The following is a 24,714-nucleotide window of genomic DNA, read 5'->3' on the forward strand; positions in this document are numbered from 1 at the left end:
ATGCTCTTAAATCCTATTTAAATGGGATTTAAATTGAATCAATAAGCTAAAACTTAATAAAGCTCCAAGAAATTATGGTATAACTCCTGAACTGTACAAATTAATGCCAAAATCTGCATTAAATGCACCATGTCATACTTTTCAAACAGCTACAAACTTAGTAAAATTTCCACCATCATGGAAGTACACACTTATTTCACCAATCTTAAAATCAGATAAGGATTCTACAAAATATACATCATACAGGCCAGTTTCGTTATTAAATGTTTATTTTATTTATTTATTTATTTTATTTGACATTTGTTAATCAGGTTAGTCTGGCTGGGCAAACTGCCTTTTTTTCAGCAGAGACCTGAGGAGAAAAGCTCCAAATACACTGTTTACAAAAACAACAAATAAAAAAGAAGATTTTTGCAGTGCAGTGAAAGGTTCAAAAAACAAATGGAGGAATTTATACAATACTGTGAAAAAATCAACAAAATACAGGACAGAAGTGTTTAGCCATTGCTCTTAGTCAATATACATAGATATACATAATATAACTCTGGAGAGGTACGAGATATGCATGAAATTCAGTACGAATAGAAATGAAAAAAGTAAGTAAACAAGGGACCAAGACAAAGTAAGGGATAGATAAGTCAGTAGGACAGTCATAGAAATATGAAGTAATTATGAGGCTAGGATATTCTAAAGGAGTGGCTGAGATAGGAGACAAAAAAGGAGGGCAGTTAGTGGTAGAGAATGTGTGGTCTAGATGTTCAGGATCAACAATCAAAATGTTGATTACAAACCTTTTATGTCTGTAATTGCAGATAGAATTCTACAAATTTTGCCTGGCCTAATTCATAATGACCAAACTGGTTTTATAAAAAACAGAAGCACTTATGATAATATCAGAAGAATTTTAACTACAATTGATTACACCAACAATAATAGTGACTATTTAACATTAGTAAGTTTAGATATCAACAGTGCTTTCGACACAGTTAACTTGAACTATCTTCTGTTGATATTACAAGAATATAATTTGTAAGAATTTCAACAATTTATAAAAAACCTTTATGACAATTCATTAGCTTACATAAAAAGTAGGATCTTATGTGTCACAATCTATACAGATAACTAAAGGAACAAAATAAGCTTGCCCACTTTCCCCTCTACTATACACAATGGTTATGGAACCTTTTGCGAATTATATAAGATCTAATAGAGATATAGTAAGTGTACAATCTGGTCATAATTTAAATTCAAAAATACTACTATTTGCTGATAACATTTTATTAACATTGAAAGACAACTAAAACTCTCTTAATTGTCTATTCAAGTTTATTAAAACTTTCAATCTAAATCAGGACTCTCATTTAATGAGGAAAAAGCCAACATTTATATATAAATTCTAATATCTCTGATATGTCAAAACGTTTACTAAGTATATAGTCAAAGATCATAAAATAACTAACTTGGAATTATATTAACTAAGAATATAAAATATACTATTAACATTATTTACGCCACCTGTTTAGACAAAAATCTAAATTTTAATTTATAATGGTGTGAAGGCTGCCAGCCTAGCTAAATAGAATTTTGTAGATAATTCTGTCATTGCAAATATTAATGTAATCCACAGGCTTGTTTTACAAATGTAAAGAGAACTATATGTTATGATTAAACTTTATGTTGTACTGAGCTTCAAAAATGTAACCACAGTGCACCCTGCTGTAAGAAAGCTGTTAAGTAAAGAATTACAACTGTGTTTGATCTCAAGCTTGGAGACAGGATGTCTGGACCAGAAAATTCTTTCTATTGTTTTAAGACAAAGATATTTGCTCGATTTTACATGTAAAAGTGTCTTTTATTGCTGTGGCTTACAGGCCAGGTGCAGTTTACAAATAAATGTAAATTTTGAGTTTCTGTTAGCTTGGGAACTAAAGGAGAAGTGATAAAAATTATGTAATGTGAAATGAGTCAAGCAGTACTGGGTATTATAAATTTAAGACATTCTCAGAGAGAAAGATTGAGCATTTTGTATCTTGATCTGGATCTCACAACTCACCGGCACTTACTTGATCTGTATGTAAGTAGTATTTAGAACAGTGATTTCTCTTAGAGTGAAATAGGAATTTAGCCAGATTAGTCTAGCTTTTTTCTGTATTTATGTCAGACTATCCTACAATATTGTTTTAAAGTTCCTGTGATTTCTGAACTCTTGATTAGCACTGTGTTGAATTGAGGAGGTTTGTCTTGTGTTTTTTATTATTTATTATTACATATTTTAAATGTTTCAACTGTGGCTGTTTTGTGTAGAGATAATTTAAGCTCTTAGAGAGTACTTGCATGTATTTGGTAATACTGTCCAAGCCACTCCAGTAGTCTTGCTGCTCAGTCACACTTACTGTTTGGATAACAGTAACATTACACAGTGAAATTGGTCACCCTTTGGGAAGGGCCTTATAGTAGCTGATATTAGTGGTTGGTGGCAGTCAGTACTACCTTATAGTCTGGGCAGAAAGGGAGCAAGCTGGAGAACCTGTGCCAGCCTTCCCCAGGAATGTCTATGTATTTGTATATAAATCAGATCTTAAAGTGTGTGTGTGTGTGTGTGTGTGTGTGTGTGTGTGTGTGTGTGTGTGTGTGTGTGTGTGTGTGTGTGTGTGTGTGTGTGTGTGTGTCAGCTACTTGGGCAGGGACACGTAACACTGGTTGAACAGAGAGGGTACTGGAGATTTTAGCTTGACCACTAGGCTGACAGCTGGACCCTATAGCTGTGCCAGTGGGGAGTCTTATTGGGGATTTGGAGAGAAAGAGAGAAACCAGCCCCAGACTGACTGTGATCTCTGTATGCTTCTAAGGGAAATTGTACTTTACTGTGTGTGTACTTGTTATCCTCCCAATGCGCACACCCCTCACTGGAGGACTGAGGTTCCTTGATTACTGGGCCAATGCATGGGTGTCACATATTAATTGTTTGGCAATGGTGGGATATCCACATAAGATATTAATTGTTTGATAATGGTGAGTTAGCCACATCACATATTAATTGGCTTGTAGTGGTGTGGATGGTGAATCCCTGTAGCTTGTGTACAGTGATCACTGAAGGTGTTTTTGTACTCTAAATCAGCCACGCAGTGAATATTCAGAGTTCAGATCACAATTATTTTACTTCTTTTTTTTTTAGCTTAGTTAGTCAGGGAGAGCAGGCAAGAATGTTAGCAGAGGAGTACGGTAAGCTGACAAGGAGCCAGTTGGCTGAGATGTGCCAGGCTAAAGGACTAGTGCATGGAAACATGACTAAAGCAGACATTATTTCAGCTTTGGTCACAGCTGCGTCAGAGCATAGCAACCAGGAGGATGATTAGACTCGCCTTGGAGATGTACAACACTCAAAGAATGGACAGCAAACCTTTATGCAGAGGACTTAAAAATCCAACTGGAGCTAAAGATACTTGAGTTGGAGGCCAGGCATTTGGAAACAGAGACAGCAGAGAGACTGATGCATCTACAGGCTGAGGAGAATGAGAAACTGCTACACTTGGAAGCTGAGAAGGAGAGGCAGAGGCAGTACGAAAACGAGATGCTTACTCTTCGCCAGAGTCATGGAAGTAATGGGGAAGGGAGTAACTGGACCCCAGAAGCACAAAAGGTCAGTAAATTTCTTCCACAATTTACAAAGGGGGATAATTTTGATAGTTTCATTCATATTTTTGAGAGGGTATATAAACAGTACAATGTTGACCAAAGGCTCTGGGTACAGTTCCTGACTCCCTTACTCCATGGTAAGGCTGTAACTGTGCTGCCTAAATTATCTGATCATGAATGTTTTGATTACACTGCTGTTAGGAATTGTTTGCTAGAATTTTTTAAGCTAACACCTGAAACGTATAGGAAAAAGTTTTGTGAGCACTTATTTTCATAGGTGGGTGAGTGGATGTCAGGGCAGCACTTTTGAAGGGCTGGCAGACCTTTTGGTGAGGGAACAAGCCCTTAGCACTTTGCCTGAGGACATGAGGATCTGGTTAGCTGATAGACAATGTGCTACTTCAGATGAGTTGGGGAAGAAGGGAGACCTATACCAGGCATGCAGGGCATCACTGCACAGGAAGGGGACCCCCAGTACTGCTCATGGGTCTAAAGGAACCCATGGTGGGCAGCACAGACTGCCCCAACATAATCTGCCAGTAGCAGGGGAAGCCACTAGTCCAGGTACACATCCAGGAGCTTAGGGTTAAATGTTTTGAATGCAACCAGTGGAGCCATGTGGCATACAGGTGTCCACGGAGGCAAGGTGGGGAACAAAAGGTGAGGGAGCCAGTAAGTGGGAAAGACAAAATGCCAAGAGTAGGTTGTCTTGGGACAACAAGGGTACCAAACTACCATCAGAGGCTATATCCTATTTTAGTGAATGGCAATGAGGCCATTGCCAAGAGAGACACAGCCTCTGATATAACCATTGTAAAGCCTGCAATGATTACAGAGGAGCACTACTTGCCTGGGCAGTCCACTTCAGTCAGGGCTTTAGACGGGATCCCATTCCAAATACTTTTGGCTAGGGTTCACCTTGACTGGGAGGTTGGAAAAGGAAGCCAGCAAGTAGGTGTGTTTGAGGGTATACCTGCAGATGTCCTGATAGGGAATGGTTTTAATAGTGCAGTACCCTGTGCGTGTGCAGTTACATGCAGTCAGGCTTGGAGACAAGCATGTAAGTCTGGTAGCCTGGGGGAGACCCAGACAGACTGCATACTTGCAGCCAGGACTGGTGAGGTGGTTGCTTCAGGGAGGAAGCTACCCTGTAGCAGTGAGACTGAAGGTGAGCCACAGCTGCTTGATGGTACTGATGGTCCCTTGGACAGAGTGACTGCAAAGGTAGAGCTGAGTAGTAGTATCCAGGCTGACATTGAGGCACCACTGTCAGAGGATGCCAGACTTCCAGTGGAAGGGGAGCTGGGAAAGGTTACAAGGAGAGAGTTGAGACAGCCTCAGCTCTCAGACCCTACATTGCAAGCCCTGAGGCAGGTAGCTAGGGAGGCACCTGATTCTCAAGGAAAGGGGGAATATGTATACTGGGACAAAGGGTTACTATACAGTGATTGGACCCCTGAGGGAGGGCTAGAAGGTGAGAGAGTACAGCAGTTGGTAGTGCCTAGAGCCTACTGTCTGGCCCTTATAGCCATAGCCCATGATATTCTCTTTGCAGGTCATATGAGCATAAAATGTACAAAGAGGCGTATTATGCAGAACTCCTATTGGCCTGGAATTTCCAGAGATGTAACAGGGTACTGCAGGACCTGTGAGCAGTGCCAAAAGGTAGGCAAGGCAGGAGACAAGTCGAGAGCTTCTTTGATGCCTTTGCCTGTGATTGATGAGCCATTTCAGAGGGTAGCTATGGATATTGTGGCTACTCTGAGTATCCCAAGTTCCACAGGGAAAAAGTATATCCTAGTGGTAGTGGATTATGCTACACGATACCTTGAGGCAGTGGCTTTTCCTCCATTGAGACAGAGAAGGTGGCAAATGTTTTGTTAGAGATTTTCAGCAGGGCAGGTTTCCCAAAAAAAATACTGACTGACAGAGGTGCTAATTTCATGTCAGACCTGCTGGCTTGTCTGTGGAAGTCCTGTGGGGTGAAGCACATGAAGACCACCCCCTACCATCCCCAGACTAATGGTCTTGTTGAGAGGTTAAACTCTACAATCAAGTCCATGCTACAGGCAAATGCAGATCAGTTTAAGAGGGAGTGGGATGAATATTTGCCCCATCTGTTGTTTGCTTACAGAGAGGTTCCCCAGGAATCCACAGGTTTTTCACCCTTTGAGTTGCTGTATGGGCATAGGGTGAGGGGACCTCTAGATTTAATTCAAGATGAGTGGGAAGGTGAGTGTGAGTCTCACAAGGAGTCTGTTGTGGCATACCTCCTAAACCTCAGGACAAAGCTCAGGGAACTTATGGGCTTGGCCCAGGAGAAACTGGCAGAAGCCCAACAACAGAAAAATGTGTGGTATGACAGGAACACTCGAACTAGAGAGTATGCTGTGGGGCAGCAGGTAATTGTTCTCATTCCTGTCAGACACAACAAACTGCAAGCAGCTTGGGAGAGTCCCTACAAGGTGGTAAGAAAGGTAAGTGCTGTTAACTACATGGTGGAACTGCTAGGCAGAAGGCAGGGGCACAGATTGTACCATGTTAACATGATGAAACCTTACCATGAGGGAGGCCCTTGTGCTGAGCATTTGCAGTGGATTGCAGGAGGAGTCTGAGGGAGATCTGGAGACTGATCTCCTCAGTGAGGCTCAGGCTGACACCTCAGTGGAAGGGTATAGCAATGTCCCAGCAGCTATCTCCTACCCAGGTTCGAGAAGTCCGAGCAGTGTTGCAGGAATTTGGGGACATGTTCTCTGGGAAACCAGGGTGCACCACCAGCTGGATACAGGACCCCAAAGGCCTATTAGGCAGGCCCCTTTATAGAGTGCCTGAGAGAATCAAACAGACTCTGAGGAAGGAGGTACAGGAGATGTTAGAACTAGGGGTGATTCAAGAGTCCAACAGTCCCTGGGCCTCCCCAGTGGTGCTGGTGCCAAAGAAGGATGGCAGTACCAGGTTCTGTGTGGACTACAGGAAATTAAATAGTCACACAGAGTCGGATGATTACCCGATGCCTAGGACTGATGATGCCCTAGAACAGCTGGGTGGGGCTAAGTATCTCACACCATTGATCTTACCAAGGGTACTGGCAGGTGCCCTTGACTCCCAGTGCTAGAGAGAAGTCAGCCTTTGTGACTCCTCTTGGCTTGTATGAGTTCACAAAGATGTCCTTTGGGATGAAGAATGCCCCAGCGACTTTCCAAATGCTGGTAGAGCATATCCTAGCAGGAGCAGGAGGGTTTGCCCTTTCTTACCTGAATGATATTGCAATCTACAGCCATTCCTAGCCAGAGCACCTTCAGCATATCAGGGAGGTGCTGGGCAGACTACAGAGGGCAGGGCTGACCATTAAGCCAAGCAAATGTCAGGTGGCTATGGCAGAGGTCTCCTACCTTGGACATAGAGTGGGGAGTGGTAAGATAAGGCCAGAATCTGCCAAGTGGAAGCCATTCATGCATGGCCTGCACCTGTTACTAAAAAGCAGGTGAGGGCATTTTTAGGACAGCAGGGTACTACATAAAGTTTGTCCCCAGTTATAGTACCATAGCTGCACCCCTCACAGACCTGACAAGGAAGAACAGGCCAGATAAGGTAGTGTGGACCCCAGCATCTGAGCAGGCATTCCAGAAGCTTAAAGAAGCTTTGGGAGGACCCCCTGTGTTAGCCAGTCCAGATTACAGCAAATAATTTGTTGTGCAGGTGGGTGCTTCAAACTATGGGGTGGGGGCTGTACTTAGCCAGATTTCTTTAGAGGGGGAAGAGCACCCAGTGGTTTATCTCAGTCGTAGGCTCCAACCCAGGGAGGAATGCTATGCAGCTGTAGAAAAGGAATGTCTAACCATAGTGTGGGTATTGCAGAAACTTCAGCCTTATCTGTATGAAAGGAAATTCACTGTTATGATAGATCACAACCCCCTAACATGGTTAAACAGAGCCAGCCAGCAAAATGCCAAGTTAAGATGGAGCCTAGGGTTGCAAGCATATGCTATGTCAGTGCAGCACTGCAGTGGAAGTACCAATGCCAATGCAGATGGGCTCTCAAGACAGGGAATGGGGTAAGTACACTCAGACCTAACCCTCTCAAGTGGTGTTTCTCAAGGGTCACTTGAAAAACTAGCTTGAGTTCTCCAGGGGGCAGGGGGGATGTGAAGGCTGCCAGCTTAGCCAGATAAAATTTTATAGATAATTCTATCATTTGTAAATATGAATGTTGAACTTCAGACTTGTTTTCTTAAATGAAAGAATATGCTGTGAAATGTGAACTTAAAACAATGTAACAGCATTGCCCTCTGCTGTAAAGAAAGCTAAGACAAGCATTTCTTGTATGTCCTTTGAAGTTCAAATTATTTCATGACTGTCTTTGATGTATACAATTCGGCTCTGGCTGGGCTAGATGAAGGCTTCCTGCCTATTGTTTTAACTTAAGGCATAATTACTAGAGTTTACTTGTGGAATGTCTTTTATTGATGTAGTTTCCTGCAGGAGCAAGATAACAATTAGGTACTATCTGTTAGCCTGGGAACACCAGGAAAGTGTGAAATGATGCAGTGGAAATCAGGACTGAAAATAGCAATTTAAACAGAGAGAATCAGAAGGCAATAAGTATTTTGTCTTGATCATCCAGCTCACAGCACTATCTTGCTCATATGTAAGTTATCTTAGATTTGTGTTTTCTTTTAGATATAGCTAGAAACTAGAAAGATTAGACTAAGTGTTTTTCTGTGATGTTAGAACTGTATTATTGTATTACTGAATTATTTTAAGTATTTCTATGTGAACTTTTGACTAGCACTGTGTAGTAGACTGCATTGTCTTGTGGTTTTAATTATTTATTATTAAATATTTTAAAACCTTTTAACTGTGGCTGGTTTGTGTAGAGATAAGTTAAGCTCTAGAGTACATTGCATATTTATAGAGTTTACGGTCCAAGTCACTACAAATAAGCCTTGACTGATTAGTCACACTTACCAATTGGATAATAATATTGCACAGTAATAACTGGACACCCTTTAAAGGCCTTTGGGTAGCTGATAATTATTAGTGTGTGGTGGTAGGGTACTACTGTATAGTCTGGGCAAAGGGGGCACAGCTGGAGATCCTGTGCCAGCCTTCCTCGTGAGTGTCTGTGTGGTTGTATAAATTCTTCTCAAAGTGTGTGCGTGTGTCAGCTACTTGGGCAAGGACATGAAGCACTGGTTGGACAGAGAGGGTGCTGGAGATTTTAGCTTGCCCAGCTGGCTGAGATCTGGACCCTATAGCTGTGCCAGTGGGGAGTCTTATTGGGGACCTGGAGAGCAAGGGAGTGACCAGCCCCAGATTGACTGTGATCTCTGTGTGCTCTTAAGGGAAATTGCACTTTACTGTGTGTATTTGTTATCCTTTCCTCATATATGAGATGCCCTCTGTGGTGTTAGTGGTGAGGATTGAGGCTCCTTGATTGCTGGGACAGGGCACAGGCGCCACAGTTACATATAGAGAAAATAATACACCTGATGAATACATCAATTAAAGAAGAGATACCTAAATTTGTAGAATTATTAATAATACTGATACACCAAAACATTACAATAAAAGGAGTATTATCTAAAATATATAAAGTTAATAAAATAAACACACGTGATTGTAAAGATAACTATTGGAATTACTGTAGGACTGTTAATAGTTATTCCCCTAGTAGTAGTGACAAGATTATAATGATCTCGTCTTCAGCTTAATCCACAATGTATTTAAAATGGAAATTATTTTCTTGGAAATTATAATAAGAAAATCAGTTTTTGGAGATGTGGTCTGGAACTTCAAGTTGACTGGCAGCACATGATTTGTGATTGTAAAGTAATTAAACCATTCTGGAAGGATGTTAATTTTTATTACAAGCTTTATTCACTGATAATTTCATGTTAAATAACTCCTTAATCCTTTTCAATGGACCAATTCTGACATGTATCAAGGAAAATGATTATCCTCTTCTTTGGAGTCTTTTGACTTTTGCAAGGAAAGTAGTCACAAAAAATTGGAAGAATGTCTCAACACTATGAATAAAAGAATTTCTGAATATTGCAGCTGAAACCTGTCAATTAAAATATTGTCAGTCAAAGGAAGAGCCACCAAAACAACTCCTGCGTTAAACTCATGGATCAAACTCAAGAACTTGATGACTAAACAAATAATGAATTAACACTAAGAAATTCTCAAACTCGAGCAATAATTAATACAGTTAATGTAAGAGACAATTTTTTCATTCATGTAGACACCTTGTAAATAGTTGATGATACTATATTTTGTTGTTAATGAAATATTTGTTTTTATTTATTGGTGTAAAGTTCATACTTATGGTCATCAGTTTATCTGTTATCTAATTCATATTTTTTAGTAAAACATTTTTGAGTGAAAAAAGAAAAACAATTTAGTCAAAAGGCAAATAATGCTTTCCAGGATGATTTCTGATGATTATACATACGCGTAGGAAATTGACAAATTATGTCACATGTTTGAAACTGGGGGTTACCCTTTAAATTTGATCAGTAAGATTAAACTTGAGGTTACTACAGAGAGAAAAGGAAATCTTTGCCCTATTTTGGGAATACAAGAAGTGGAGGTACTGGAGTCTCATTACCCTGGAATTGAACAGATGGATAAATAATACACTAGGGCTATGATACTAAGTTATAATTCAAACTCAAAGGGAATTAAAGACATCATAACTAATAATTGGAATATTTTCAAATCGGATCCAACTTTGAATAGTTATATTGGTATTTCCCCTGCTTTTGTTTATAACAGAGGCTATAATTTGAAGAACATTTTTGAACAAGGACAAGGTAAAACAAGTGGTGATACTAAAAAGTGGGTACCTGGAGATGCTTAGCAAGGGTGTTCATTACTTTCGACCATATTAAAAGCCATGTTTTGAAAAGTTACTAGCTTCTCTGGTTTTGCTGCTTTCCATGACAGTATCTCTTTGAATTGTACTGGTACAAGTAAAGACAGGGATACAATATTTTGGCCAGGAGTGTTACCTTAAATAGAATAAGTAGAGCAAAGTTGTACCATATGCAATGGATAACATAACAACAGCCCAAATTAATACAGTCCAGGGCTTCACAGTTCTAGATCATTCATGGAGCTGAGAGTACATATTTGTTCCTTTTCCAGGAAGCGACATATGTGTAGTTATTATTCCAAGTTCCCTGAAGTAATCACATAAACAAAGAAAGAAAAAACAAGTATGATTAATGCATCAGTATTCTTAAGACATGTCAGACAATTGCAATAACTGCAATATTTGTTTGTTACATTAAAAATATAGATAAAAAACATTTTAGGAAGAATTAGTGTTTTAATGAGACCTTTTGGTAGTGTTGGTCGATGCAGGTAATATGGTGAGAGGAGTTTGGGACTTGGTTGTGAGTTATTAGCAAACCCATTTTCATGGAAGCTTGTGTCTATGTACATATCTACAAGATTATCCTTACCTAGTTTTCTGAATTGGGAGGTAAAGGTTGTAATTTTTAGTTGTTTGATATTGTGAGTTCAATTTTACAGAAATCTTTCTTGCTTAAGAAGAGATTGAAGGTGGGTCTGGATAGTATGGATATGCCCATTTTATTGTTACAAAGGGGTTAAGAGGCATTCTTGTATCTTAGGTCATTAACAAACAGGACATGAGGTAGTCATTGAAGTGAAACATCTTAAATGTAAATTTTAGGAACAGTAATGCTCCAGCTGTAACAGGAACCCATTTTACATTTGCTGTTGAGAGAAAGTGATGTACTTGATTATATACTGCAGATATAAAACTGGATCTTTAGAATATGCAAACTTTTATTAACTGACAAAAATCGAAATAGCTTATTTTCTAAGATTAATAGTGTGGAGTTGCTGTAGGAGAAGCTGATTACAGTTAATGGAAAACTTTACTCTGTTAATATGTTTAAACTGGTTGACTTTCGTGATTCTTAAGCAAAAGCAACAAGCTGTAGGCAATTTTAGATGGATGTTTAGTTGTGAAAGAAAAGGGGAGAGAACTATTAAAACCCTGAAAATTGTTGTAGATACATTTATATGGATTATCATCTCACAAGTCTCTATGCTCTTTTGCAGGGATTCAGATTATTAAATGTTTAACTGTTAATATGCAGAAGTCTGAAAAGTAAATTGTCTATTTCAGCTCTATTACTTATGCCTTAAAAAATCAACATAATGTAAAGAAAATGCTGAAAATAATTCAGTAAAGTCAGAAAAAATAGTGTGAATTAAACTGCTAAACCAAAGGGAAAAAAAGGACACACAGACAAACAATTCAGTAAAAATTGCAAGAAAATCCCAGCCAAGATAGTTTTCACTGTGTGATGCCTTAAACCTCTTGTAGTGGAGGCCCATGGGATATATGTAAACGACTCCTTAAGGACATCAAGTGTTTCAGCTACATGGTTTCTGAATATCCATGAATTTTTTGCTTTTTTAAGTCTTTATGGTTACATTCAGGCCAATAAAGCCAAACTGCACTAGCTGTGGACATGCATGTTTTGGCTGTTTTATTGATATCAGCACAGCATAAGTGGCTAGTTTGTCTATACTTCAGAAACGCAGGGTCTTTAAACCTAGCAGATGCCCATAAAGAGTAAGATGCCCCCAACCAACATCCAAACCAAAGGGTAAAAAGCACACACAGACAAATCATTCAGTAAATACTGCAAAACATAGGCCAGTCAAGCTAGATTTTTTCCCTGTGTGACACCTTAAACCTCCTGTAGTGGAGGCCTGTGGAATATATGTAAATGATCCCTTAAGGACATCAAGTGTTTCAACTAGATGGTTTTACTTTTTAAGTCTTTATGGTTATATTCAGACCAATAAAGCCAAACCTTACTAACCGTGGACATACATGTTTCAGGCTTTTTATTGACCTTATCAGTACAGTGACTGAAACTGCAGGATAACTCCAGACCTACAGTTTGGAGACAAAGTAAAAATCAGGAAGAGGTGGGGAAGTTCATAGACTGAAGCTGAGCTAGCCAGTAACACTGCTGATCACAGATCCCTTTTAGTTTGTGAAGAATAGGGTAGATACTTAACTCTGAATCTATGAACCCAGATCTCTGAAAGTATTTCTTCAGTAAAAAAGCTGTAGACCCATGGAATGGACTGCTAGAATGAGTGGTGGTGGTGAAGAAATACGTAGAGCCATTGAAGAGAGCATGGGATAGGTGGAGAAGAGAACATGGGATAGGTAGAGAACAGAGCATGGGATAGGTGGAGAAATATTGGAAGGAGAAAACAGAGTTAAAGTGCAGACTGCATAGCTTTAGTGTGTTCTATGTAATGTAACAATATTGGCACTTAGTAATATTTTGAAATAAGGTTATAAATTATTTATCTTGGGCATCCAGGTCATGAATATGTGGGGTCTATATTATAACATCGAGATCTGCAAAGATCGAATGTTATAATATCAAACCCTAAACACCGAAATCCGCAAACATCGAACAGTCAGAATAGCAATTTTTTTCCCAGGGAAAAAAATTGCTATTCTGAGAAACATACACACAACACGAACACACACAAAAAACAGCAATCCACACACATGCACTTAAAATCCTACACCTAAACCTAAACTAAACTTTACATATACTAATAGCTATCCACTTACCTTAACCCAACCCTAACCCTAAGGTCCATCAGTATCGCACACTCACCTCACCCGTGTCCTAACCCTAACTCACCTAACCCGCCCCCTAACCCTAACCTACACACAATCGCACACTTACCTGAGCCCAACCTGTAACGTTCCAACATATCGAACGCTGAAAACAGCGAAGCCACAGCAACGGCCCACCAAATTCTTTCCCTGGGAAAGAATTCGGTGTCCTGCACCTTCGCTGTTTTCAGCATTCGACAAAACTGGTTCGATATTATAACATTCGAACTTTATAAAATTCTATGTTATAATATAGACCTGAATATGTGAGGTACCACAGATAGCATTTTGCAAATCAGGCATACAAGTTTTAACTTTCAATAAAATTGTGAATAAATGTTTCCCAAATTAAATATAGACTCAAAAAGTGGTAGATACATATTTTGTGAAGGCTTTCAGGACATGCTTCCTATGGGCCTTCATGAATCTGAAATGTAATTCTGTAATTCTGTCTTAAATGACAACTTCACAGTCACTGTCTGGTCTGCCTGGCTGCAGTAATTGAAACTGTCCCCAAACACCTCTGATGTAGGAATGGGCATGCAATGTTTCCTGGTCATTTTGTTCATAAGATGATGTCACAATGGTGACATTTTATAGATTTTGTGTAAAACTTTTTGCTTTCAGTGATGTTGTGAAAACTTTTCACCAGGTTAAATGCAGATTCTTATCTTTAGTCCTAAATTATGACAGAACTTTCAAAACATTAATTCTAGGCTTTATTTATTTTCCATTTGTTTACCGGGAAAGTCCGACTGGGTCTAAGCAGATCCTTTTCTGCGGACGCCCGGGGAGAAAGGCTCCACAGTTACAATGTTTACAGAAAAATATACACAAGTGTAGACAAAGTTGACATATAAAAAAAGCTTACACAAGTATTTTGATAAACATGCACATAAAAATTCTTGTACAATTTAGTAATATTAATGAAGTTAACAAGAGTAACTATATAAATATAAATATATATATATATATATATATATATATAGAGAGAGAGAGAGAGAGTGTACTTGGGAAACTAGCTAAGTTATAAACATACATATAGTGTGAATATGATGGGATTACACACAGTTTACAGTCTTAATACCTGGTATTAGAATTTTAGGGACCTTGATTCACAGAACTATAGCAAGGCATTATAGTCATTGGCATGTCAAAGAAGTTATGCAATGACATTAGAGGAAGGGTAGTTCAGACGTTAACAGTTTAAGTTAATGGATATAACATGAGAGTAGATGTAGCTTAAAAATGTTGTAGAAAGCAATGTGTGATGCACAGTGAGGTTACATTAGGAAATATAGACTGAGGCTGGAGGACAGCAAGCAGGGTTAAGGTCCCACTATGAAAGCTGGTAAGAGGGTGATAGGGGATACTAGGGTTGTAGGTGGGAGAGTATAGCAGTGGATTGGTAATAGCAGAGGGTGTTAGTAGCTTAAGACATTGAAAAGTAGTGAAAGGAGGAAGAGATAAGGACTTATAGGGGAAGGATGCTTATAAGGAAGTGCAAGCTGCTACAGGGGCATAGCCTTGTTAGCTTGGAGTGTTCCTTTAGCAGTTGTTTGAATTTGGATGTGCTTTCTGTATTGAGATTGTTTTGAGGTATGTTGTTCCAGATCTTAGCAAATTTATGGGAGAATAGGGAGTCACCCCATGTGTTATTAGATGTACTGACCTTTAAGAGAGTTTTATCGGATGACCTAAGGGGCCGAGTACTTGAGCAAGGATTGATAATATTGCTAATAGCTGGGCTGTTTTCTGGGTGGAGGAGGGTGGAGTGAGTTAGTATGAAATGGTTGTAGGCTAGTTGGTTGGGAAGTTCAAGCCAATTAAGATGGTGCAGTGAGTTACAGTGATGAGTCTTGGTTGGGTGGTTAGCTGCAAATCTAGCTATTTAATAGTAGCAGGATTCCAGATTGGTTAAGTCTGATTTTCTTAGATTGTTAAAAATGGATGAGGCATAAAGAAGACTAGACAGTAGGTGGGTTCTACTGATGGCATGACAGATGAAATCTGTAAGGAAGGGCTTGATCCTGTAAAGGGAACCTATTTATAGTGCACCTTCTTGACAACTGAGTCAAGGTGTCTATCAAGTTTAAGATCATTGTCTATAATTACACCCAGTAGTTTAGTTGAGTCAATATGGGTGTTGTTAGATGAGAAGATGGTGAAGGAGCTAAGGTCGGGAGATTTTCTGCCATTGGAAAAAATATTAATTTGGTTTTGGATGGGTTAAGTATGAGCTGATATTGGTTAAGGAAATGTTCAATGTCCAGGAAGGATTGCTGAGTTTTTTGTAGATGAGAAGGCATTGTGGGAGCTGAGCAAATTAGTGAGGAATCAAATGCGTATTGGATTATGTTAGCAAGTTTTGTGGCTGTGTGTAACTTATTTGTGAAGATAAATCATGTAATCTGAAGTGTCATTGTTCAGTTCCATCTAAAAATGTGATTTTTTTTGTGAACATTTATACCAACAGTGGCATTAGAGACCTGCACTATGATGTACTGTAGATATTGTAGAAATAGCATTGCTACATTAAGAAGTGAAGTCATGATAATTTTTTCAGTGTTATAGAAAACAGTAAAAAAATTGCTTCTTTTTGTCAGTAAGCAACCAGCTTTAAAGAGTAATAACAGCTGCTGGTGTAACAGATAAAATGCCACAGATATGTATAATGTAAGTCACAAGTTTGGGAGGTTGCATGGTGCTAAATGCTACAGCTGCAGTTTGATGGGTTGGAAGGAGGTGCTGCAAACGGAATACTCTTTCTCTATTTCTGTATATTGTTAGACTGGACAGCATGTACCATTTTGCTTTCCTGCATATAAGTGCTGTATTTTGACCGGGTTCTGTATGACATAAGTTTACTAGTGGAATGGTGAGATCACTGGGTGAGTAGAGAAGTTTGTTTCTTTCTCTGTTTTTATTAATATTGCACTTTATTTTGGACCTACAGTTGTTACATGAAGCAATACAGCTCTGTAGTGTGTGCTGTTCAGCAGTACTGCATATAACTGTGTACTGAGCCCTGCACATGTACTCAGGATGTACTTTATTTTAGAACCACATGTATGGCATGGAGGACAGAGGATTTAACAACACTTACTTTATTACAATGGAATGGAAGGTTACAGTGAATAGAAAGGAAAGTGCACGACTGTCACTTTGTTCCACTTCAGTGTTTCAGTCCGCACAGCAATTTCCTCATTAGTCTGCAGTGACTCGCATCAAACCTGTCAAACTCACTGATGTTCTGCAGTTAGTGGAACTTCAAAAGGACCACCACACCTCACAGTCATTGTTGTAGGTCGACATTTTGGGGAATAACTACAATACTCAGAATGTTACCACTCACACTTAGTTGCTTACCTAACAGTGGAATCTCTGCATATTAATCAGCAGAACTGAGCCATGAACTAAACTTACTAGTTGGGAGTAGCACATTTATGGCAGGACTTTGCAGAGCCGTAGTACTGAATAAAACCTCTGCATAAGTGCCAACTGATGGTAAACCAGAGTATTGCTTGCACATGAGTGCAAGTCAACACAGAAATCAGGTGGATCATTTTATGATGAACTGGTACTTGATTATACAGACAATAGAGGACTTCTCTGCCATTTCATGTTTCCTAAACCACTGAACCAGTTTGATTATTTTTTCTGATGTTTATTTTCTATTTAGCCAAGTTTTCAAATGTCTGTGTAATTTTTATAGTTTTAAGTAATAATACATAATAATAGTAATAGATTGTCTGAAAAGCTCATTTGTTTGTACTTTTTGAATGTAGTATTGTTGCCAAAGATTGGTATTTTAATAATGGGTGAAAATGTTTTCTTTTATTTTGTAAATCTGTTTAGGTTCTTTGGAAGTTGTATTTGTGAGAATGTGTCGTGCCTTTGACTCCCAAAATAATATGGTGTACTTTGATGGAAAGTATTCTGGTCCAGAAGTCTTCAAAGCATTAGGTAAGGTGGCTCTGAAGACCACATTTATGTAATAGTGGTAGTTATTATTGCCTCCACCTCTTACTTTACTCATTTATTTTATTTACATTTTAAACAGGTAAACGAAGACCATTTCAAGCAGAACCCAGACCACAGGGTTATGGGTAAATACAATATATGTTTATGTATATGTATGTGAGAAATCATACCAATTAGCAAGTGAGGGTTTGAAAGATGGAAAGAAACTAGGGAATCTAGATAAAATCTGTGCAGAAACAGAAAGAATACACACAGTGGGTAGAGCTTAAAATTGAATCGTGAATCCTGGCGCTCTGAAGCAGAGATATTATACTCTGCTTCGCTGACCCTCAAGTACCTCAGCAAGGCAACAGACATTATATAACAGAATAATTTACTTTACCTTTCTTTCATTCAGTCTTCAGCATCATTTCTTAGTTTTAAATAAAACTGATTGGCTTCTACCCACCGTATGTATTGGAAACTGTTGTTACTTAACCATGAATTATTGTCTTGCCTTCTCAGACGGATACACACACACACACACACACACACACACACACACACACACACACACACATACACCACACATACTCTGTCTATGCAGTATTATCTAACAAACCCTCTTCGGTACTTTTCCGTTAAAAGGGCAACACTTCTAATGGAGAAGTACCGCTACTGTCAGCCTAATTACATGTTCACATTGTCAAAAGATGGACGTATTTTCCCAAGCCCTTTCTCCACATTGTCAGTTCACCGTCTCAGCATGTTCCTATTTTTCTAAGGGTTTTGACATGGCACAAAAGCAGTAACAGTGTGAGAATGAAGGCAAAAGTAAAACATGAGAAAACAGCATCAGCTTTGACTTCCGATCAAGCGCACATTTTGCCTGCTGGTCCCATAAAGGTTGCTCCCACCTTTCATTTGCCATTCTCAAAACATCTCACTATTTGTGAAACTCCTTGGTCCCAATTGTCAGCGTGTCTAGGTTGACAGACATGCCTGACAGCATTACAAATGTTAACACACTGACCCTTAACCATGTGGTGGGAAAGAGGAGCACTTCCTTATTTTCTCAGTGTAGGACGTCCATGATGTACAAGCGATTTATTAAGGAACAGGGGATCTTTCTACAAGTGTGTGTGTTTGTGTGTGTGTGTGTGTGTGTGTGTGTGTGTGTGTGTGTGTGTGTGTGTGTGTGTGTGTGTGTGTGTGTGTGACTGTCATTGACTTGTGAGGAAATCATTAACAGTCCTAGAACAAATGCCAAATTAAGACCAGAGTACAAAAACATAAGCAGCGATGGTTGCCGAGTATAAATCAGTAGTACTGGGAGAACAAACGCAAAAATAAATCCTGCTCAGAAAGGAAAATAAGGACTACTGAGAAGGGAGACAATCAGTAATACTGTCAGGATGAACACAAAGTTAAACACGGAAAAAAAGAAAGCATCACATTCACATCACCCGAACATTTTGACTGCTGCCCCGTTAACAGAAAATATATTTTTATGGTTTTAAGAAAAAAACGAAAAATAAACCCTACATTTTGGACAATGAAGTTTGTCTGGCAATCCTTGTGACTTGTCGACTTGGTATACAGGAAGGAAACACTTTAAACATGATTGTTGAGCTCAAATCCAATTTCTTATCATTAACCAGGTGTGTAAAGTTTAGAAATGACATTGCCTTTGTTAATTATTATGCAGTAAAATCATTTTACACACATCTGGTTATATTCAGACCAAAAATACATAGGTTCATAGGTTTATACTAGGCTATCTGCCCTAAGGCATTTATAAGCCTAGCCCAAAGTTTTGTGGCTTACGCCACCCCTTATGTTAAAAAATATTGTGCCCATTAGTTTGTTGTGCCTCTGTCCAGCAGTGACACAGAGATGATTCCCGGGGTAAACCTATGATCTCCCATCCACCGGTCAAGATTTCTCTTGAACAGAGCCAGCGAAGTGCTCTGCCTCACATGGACCGGGATTTTATTCCACAGCATAGGGAGTCTCTGAGTGACAAATCTATCCCTCCAGCATGTCTTATTTATATCTGTGCTAAGGTTTAAGTCGCTTGCTCTAGTGGATCTGGTAGATTTGGATTTTTTGAGGTGGAGCATGTCCATTAATTCCGGGTTGGACATGGCCTTGTATATCAGGCACAGGTCACCTCTGAGCAGACGGTATGCGACTGAATACAGCTGGAGTTTCTTCAGTCTGGCAGCATATGGCAGATTTTGGAATCCCTTTATCCTTTTGGTGAGGAACTTTTGGGGTCTCTCCAATTGCTGCAGGTGTTGGGTGAGATACATCCCGAATGGGGCATTGTACTCGATCATTGGTCTGATATGTGAAGAGTACAGGGGAACAATGACCTCACTTGATCTGGATGTGAATCCTTTCATGATCAGGTGGGCAATGTAGAAGGTCTTTCTAACCACTTTAGCAATGTGAGTGTCAAAAGAAAGGCCACTATCAACCTGGGTCCCCAGGTCCCTGATAACCTCTTCTGTGCTTAGTGGATTGCCACCTATATGATAGCTTGGGGTTACCTTGTTTTTCCTGAAGGGTATGACTATACATTTTTTGGCATTTAACTTCAGGCCATGGCTCTGGCACCAGCTATCAGTTTCCGTGAGACCCCTCTGAAGGATATCTGTGTCCGATGTACTTTCCACTATGGCGCCCAGTTTGCAGTCATCTGCAAACTTTGTCAGCCATAGTCCTCCTATGTTTGCCTGTACTTCTGAGAAGTAGATCCCGAACAACAGGGGGCCAAGGACTGAGCCCTGTGGGACACCACTTGTGACCGGCTTGGAGTCTGACATGGTGCCAGCAACTCTAACCCTGTGGGTTCTGTCCTTTAGCCAGTTTGCAACCATGACAAGTAACTGGAGTTGGAGCTCAGCAACTGCATTTAAAGTGTTGCCCCGATAAAAGAAAAGTACCCCCTCTTCCTTAATTGCTGTGGTGTTGTCTCACTCACATGCTCAGGCAGACACACTCAGGCATTTTTGCCTCCATTATCAGAAATATTAATTTTGTCTGTACCCTCTAAGATGCCTTTTTTCTTTCATCTTACTTGACTAATACAGAAAGAAAATTTTTATCCATCCTATAATTCCAGTTCTGGAATAGCTTATGTGTTAGATCCAGCAAGTTTCCATCACTAACACTTAAGTTGAAAATCCAAAGTATGTATCACTGTCCCTTGGCACTGTTTCCCAGCTGTAGTGCCCTCTTCCTTTGCTACATGTTATTTTTCTCCACTCGCCTGCAGAGTTAGCTTAGTTGTGTGCACTCCTTTTTAATCTCCTGCAGAGCTAGCTCCCTTGTGTGCACTCCTTTTTAATCTCCTGCAGAGTTAGCTCCCTTGTGTGCACTCCTTTTTAATTTCCTGCAGAGTTAGCTCCCTTGTGTGCACTCCTTTTTAATCTCCTGCAGAGTTAGCTCCCTTGTGTGCACTCCTTTTTAATCTCCTGCAGAGTTAGCTCCCTTGTGTGCACTCCTTTTTAATCTCCTGCAGAGTTAGCTCCCTTGTGTGCACTCCTTTTTAATCTCCTGCAGAGTTAGCTCCCTTGTGTGCACTCCTTTTTAATCTCCTGCAGAGTTAACTCCCTTGTGTGCACTCCTTTTTAATCTCCTGCAGAGCTAGCTCCCTTGCGTGCACTCCTTTTTAATCTCCTGCAGAGTTATCTCCCTTGTGTGCACTCCTTTTTAATCTCCTGCAGAGTTAGCTCCCTTGTGTGCACTCCTTTTTAATCTCCTGCAGAGTTAGCTCCCTTGTGTGCACTCCTTTTTAATCTCCTGCAGAGCTAGCTCCCTTGTGTGCACTCCTTTTTAATCTCCTGCAGAGTTAGCTCCCTTGTGTGCACTCCTTTTTAATCTCCTGCAGAGTTAGCTCCCTTGTGTGCACTCCTTTTTAATCTCCTGCAGAGTTAGCTCCCTTGTGTGCACTCCTTTTTAATCTCCTGCAGAGCTAGCTCCCTTGTGTGCACTCCTTTTTAATCTGCAGGCTGTCTTGCAAGGGTATCTCCTTATCCTTACTTCTGGTAGCTACATTTAACATAGCTCAGTTACTTCTTTTATAGATGTCAATCATTTTACAAGGCTGTTTAGTCATCTGATCATTTATACCTTCTCTGCACCCTCTCAGATTGTACCTCTTTACTCAAAGAGGGCCAAACCCTTAGCCCTAGAGTAAGTTTGTGTTCACCCATTCAGTCATCTATAGGAAGATAGTGAATACCACTGTTTAACATGCAGAAAGAGGTTATTCCACAGTTTTTTTGGTTACTGAATTATATAGGCTTATACTAGGCTAACAACCGCCAGGGTCTTTACAAGCCTAGCTGTGAAATCCAATCCAGTTTTGTCCCAGAGTTCCTTGGATGCCTATATGGTAGGGTGTGCTAAAACAGTAGATAAGGGCTACATGGGGGTATGTTAGTTGGAGATTAATTTACTTTAGATCCCCTCTCAGCAACCTGTAGGAGAGTGAGTACAGAGATAGTGCCTTAAGGTGATCACTGTAGGACAGGGTATTCATACCCTGGATTATCCTGGTGAGAACCTTTATGGAGCCATTTTATTTATGGAGATGAAGGCTAGCCTAACCTGATATTTGTTTTCTTGTTTTTTTTTTATTTTTTATTTATTAAGACTTTTAGGAGTTTCTTACTTTTTGCCATAGTATATATTTATGATAGTTGAGAGGTTACCTCTTAGATTTCCCTACATTCTTTGTCCTGGTAGGGACTTTTTTATGGGAATAAAACCTTCTGGTGAAATTTGCTGATTTGTTTAGGTTGGGGTGGTACAGCTATAAGTGAATTTGGAGATTTCATCAAAAAAGTAAATTGAGGTTATCACATTAATAGTCCTTAAACTTAGTGAGGTTCATTGTAGGGGCTTTTGGAAATTTAAAGGAGAAGGTGATGCACTAATGGTTAAACTCTACTGGGAGGGATGACACAAGGGATTAGAACAGGAGACTGCCATATTTGTAATAACTAAATCAAATACACTGTCTTTTCTAGTGGATATATTTATCATTTACTCCAGGAAGTTTTTATTAAGTCCAGGAATGTTGAGTGTAACCTTCATTTGAGTTATGTGCTCCATTTTATTGAGAAGTAGTTGAAATCTCCCAGAAAAATTAAGTTTTTGCTAAAAGGCAGATTGCTGAAGAAATTGAGGAATCTCGCATGGTCTTTCAGAGACATCAAGATTGCTCTATAACAACCTATAATTTTGTTATATGTCCTATCCAGACTATCCAATAAGTTCCATTTGTGAGTCTTTAGAAATCTGCCTAGTGGTGATATTTTCCCTGACAAGTATGGAAATGCCACTTCAATTTCCAAAATAGCAAAACCCCAGCTTGTTAGGGAGGTATGTCATTATATTTGAACCAGGTTTCATTGATTACACAATTATGGATGTTTTCCAAGTGCAAGAGTACCTCAAGGTCAGGAAAATTTATGGTTTAGGCTCCTGGAATTGAGGAGATAATATTGTTCAGTACAAGCATTGGTTACACTTACTTTTACAGGTTGACTTTAAAGGTGGAGATAGAGGATTTTGGACATGAAACTCCTCTGTACTTCTCAAATGTTATGCTACTTTAACTGTATGAACACAGTCTTGTTAAGTGCAAATGTACATACTAATGCAACTTTGTGTTTATGATTTGTAAATTACTGGACATGTAATAATTATACTGTTGAATTTTTGATGACCTTATATGCCATTGTAAATACTGGACATTTGACTGTAATGTACTGTAAATTATAAGGGAATTGAAATACTGATGTAAATACTAGACAAAGGATTTATGCTGTACAGGGCCAGCCTTAGGCCAGTTGGACAATTTTGGTCTAAAGGGGGCCCGCTCCCTCAGGGGAGCCCTGCACTAGGCTATGATAGGATAATTATGCCTTATATGCCCCAGATATTTTCCTAAGAGAAACACTACAGTAAAGTGCAGGGCATTTTGCTACTGGTTGTCTTCCTCCAATATTAGTACCAAGTCTTATTAGTGGAGTAAAGAGCATTTCCCATCATACATTGCACTTGTGGCTAGTGCAGTACTCTTAGTAACTGCAGCTTCATGCTTCCTCTGTGGATCACAGTGTTAGCTGTTCAAACTCCCACAATAGTAACTGCTGTTTCATGCCTCCTCTGTGGATCACAGTGTTAGCTGCTCACACTCCCACAATAGTAATTGCAGCTTCATGCCTCCTCTGTGGATCACAGTGTTAGCCGCTCACACTCCCACAATAGTAACTGCAGCTTCATGCCTCCTCTCTGGATCACAGTGTTAGCCGCTCACACTCCAACAATAGTAACTGCAGCTTCATGCCTCCTCTGTGGATCACAGTGTTAGCTGCTCACACTCCCAACAGTAGTAACTGCAGCTTCATGCCTCTTGTATATTTCTCACAGTGTGAGATGTTCATGCTCCCATAGTAGTTAGCTGCTGTTGCTGAAAGATCTATAAAAACTGGTCAGATTAACTATCTGGTTTTCTGTATCACTTGAGTTACTGTATCAGAAGATAAGGCCTGACTTAATTTGAAGAGTACTAGAGAGGTACCATGTTTTAATGAATACAATTACAAGAAATAACTGTAGAATAGTCAGTTTCGGAGGACATGAAAACAAACACTTGTAAGCATATCAGAAAAGACAAAAAAAAAAGAAAAAAAAAGATACTATGATGTTTGGTAACTTCTGATCACTAAGACTTATGACAGACAGAATGTGAACCAGTTCAGCAGTGTGGCAGAGAAAGGTTTCTACAGTCACAGATACAAGCAAAGTAATCCCAGAGAAGTGAAACACAAGGTGCATGTGCTGAGTGATGGAAGGCAGAGGTGGGCAGAAGATTATTCACTTGGCCGAAAGTGGAAAAGCAATAACAGAATCAGTTTTGATTCGTACACATACGCAGTGCTATCACAGTTTTAGAGTCACATACAAAATGGTGGGACAACAGAAACTTGAAGCTAGAAAACATTTAGACTGGATTGGGAAGGCATGTTGGGGGGTGTATTACAGCAAGCTGAACAGATTATGGAGCTTTAAATATTCTCCCTACAGCTACATGGGATACATTAAAGCATTCTGATTTATTCCCACCTGCAAAAATATGATGCTTGGTGACTATAAATTATTCCTGCATGTAATCCTAACTGTTACGCCTGTGACCTGGGATATTGGTGGAGAAGATCTACATGTATTAGTCCTCTTACCCATTTTATAATTAAATAAATAAAAATGAACTTTCAGAAAGAGTTTTAAGTGGGGTATCTGTGAGCTTTGCCACTTCTAAGGACAGTCTGGGGATTATTACTGTTTTCATTGTTGAGCATTCTGAAGCTCGTGGAAAAATATTAACTGTAACAACTTAT

The 24,714-nt window shown here is 39.5% G+C and overlaps 1 protein-coding gene across 2 annotated transcripts in view; it reads left to right on the plus strand.

Moving 5' to 3' along the window:
* Positions 1-24,714, plus strand: part of LOC122806629 (nuclear receptor ROR-alpha A) — a 1,380,884-nt gene that overhangs the window by 1,226,210 nt on the left and 129,960 nt on the right. For both annotated transcript variants that reach the window (XM_044077211.1, XM_044077212.1), the window contains one exon: positions 17,192-17,299. In XM_044077211.1, coding sequence (XP_043933146.1) covers positions 17,192-17,299 — 108 coding nt within the window. The remainder of the gene's footprint in view (positions 1-17,191; positions 17,300-24,714) is intronic.

This window comes from Protopterus annectens, chromosome 7.part0, assembly GCF_019279795.1.
Source record: "Protopterus annectens isolate FY-2018-M chromosome 7.part0, PAN1.0, whole genome shotgun sequence".
In the NCBI taxonomy this organism is placed as follows: domain Eukaryota; kingdom Metazoa; phylum Chordata; order Ceratodontiformes; family Protopteridae; genus Protopterus; species Protopterus annectens.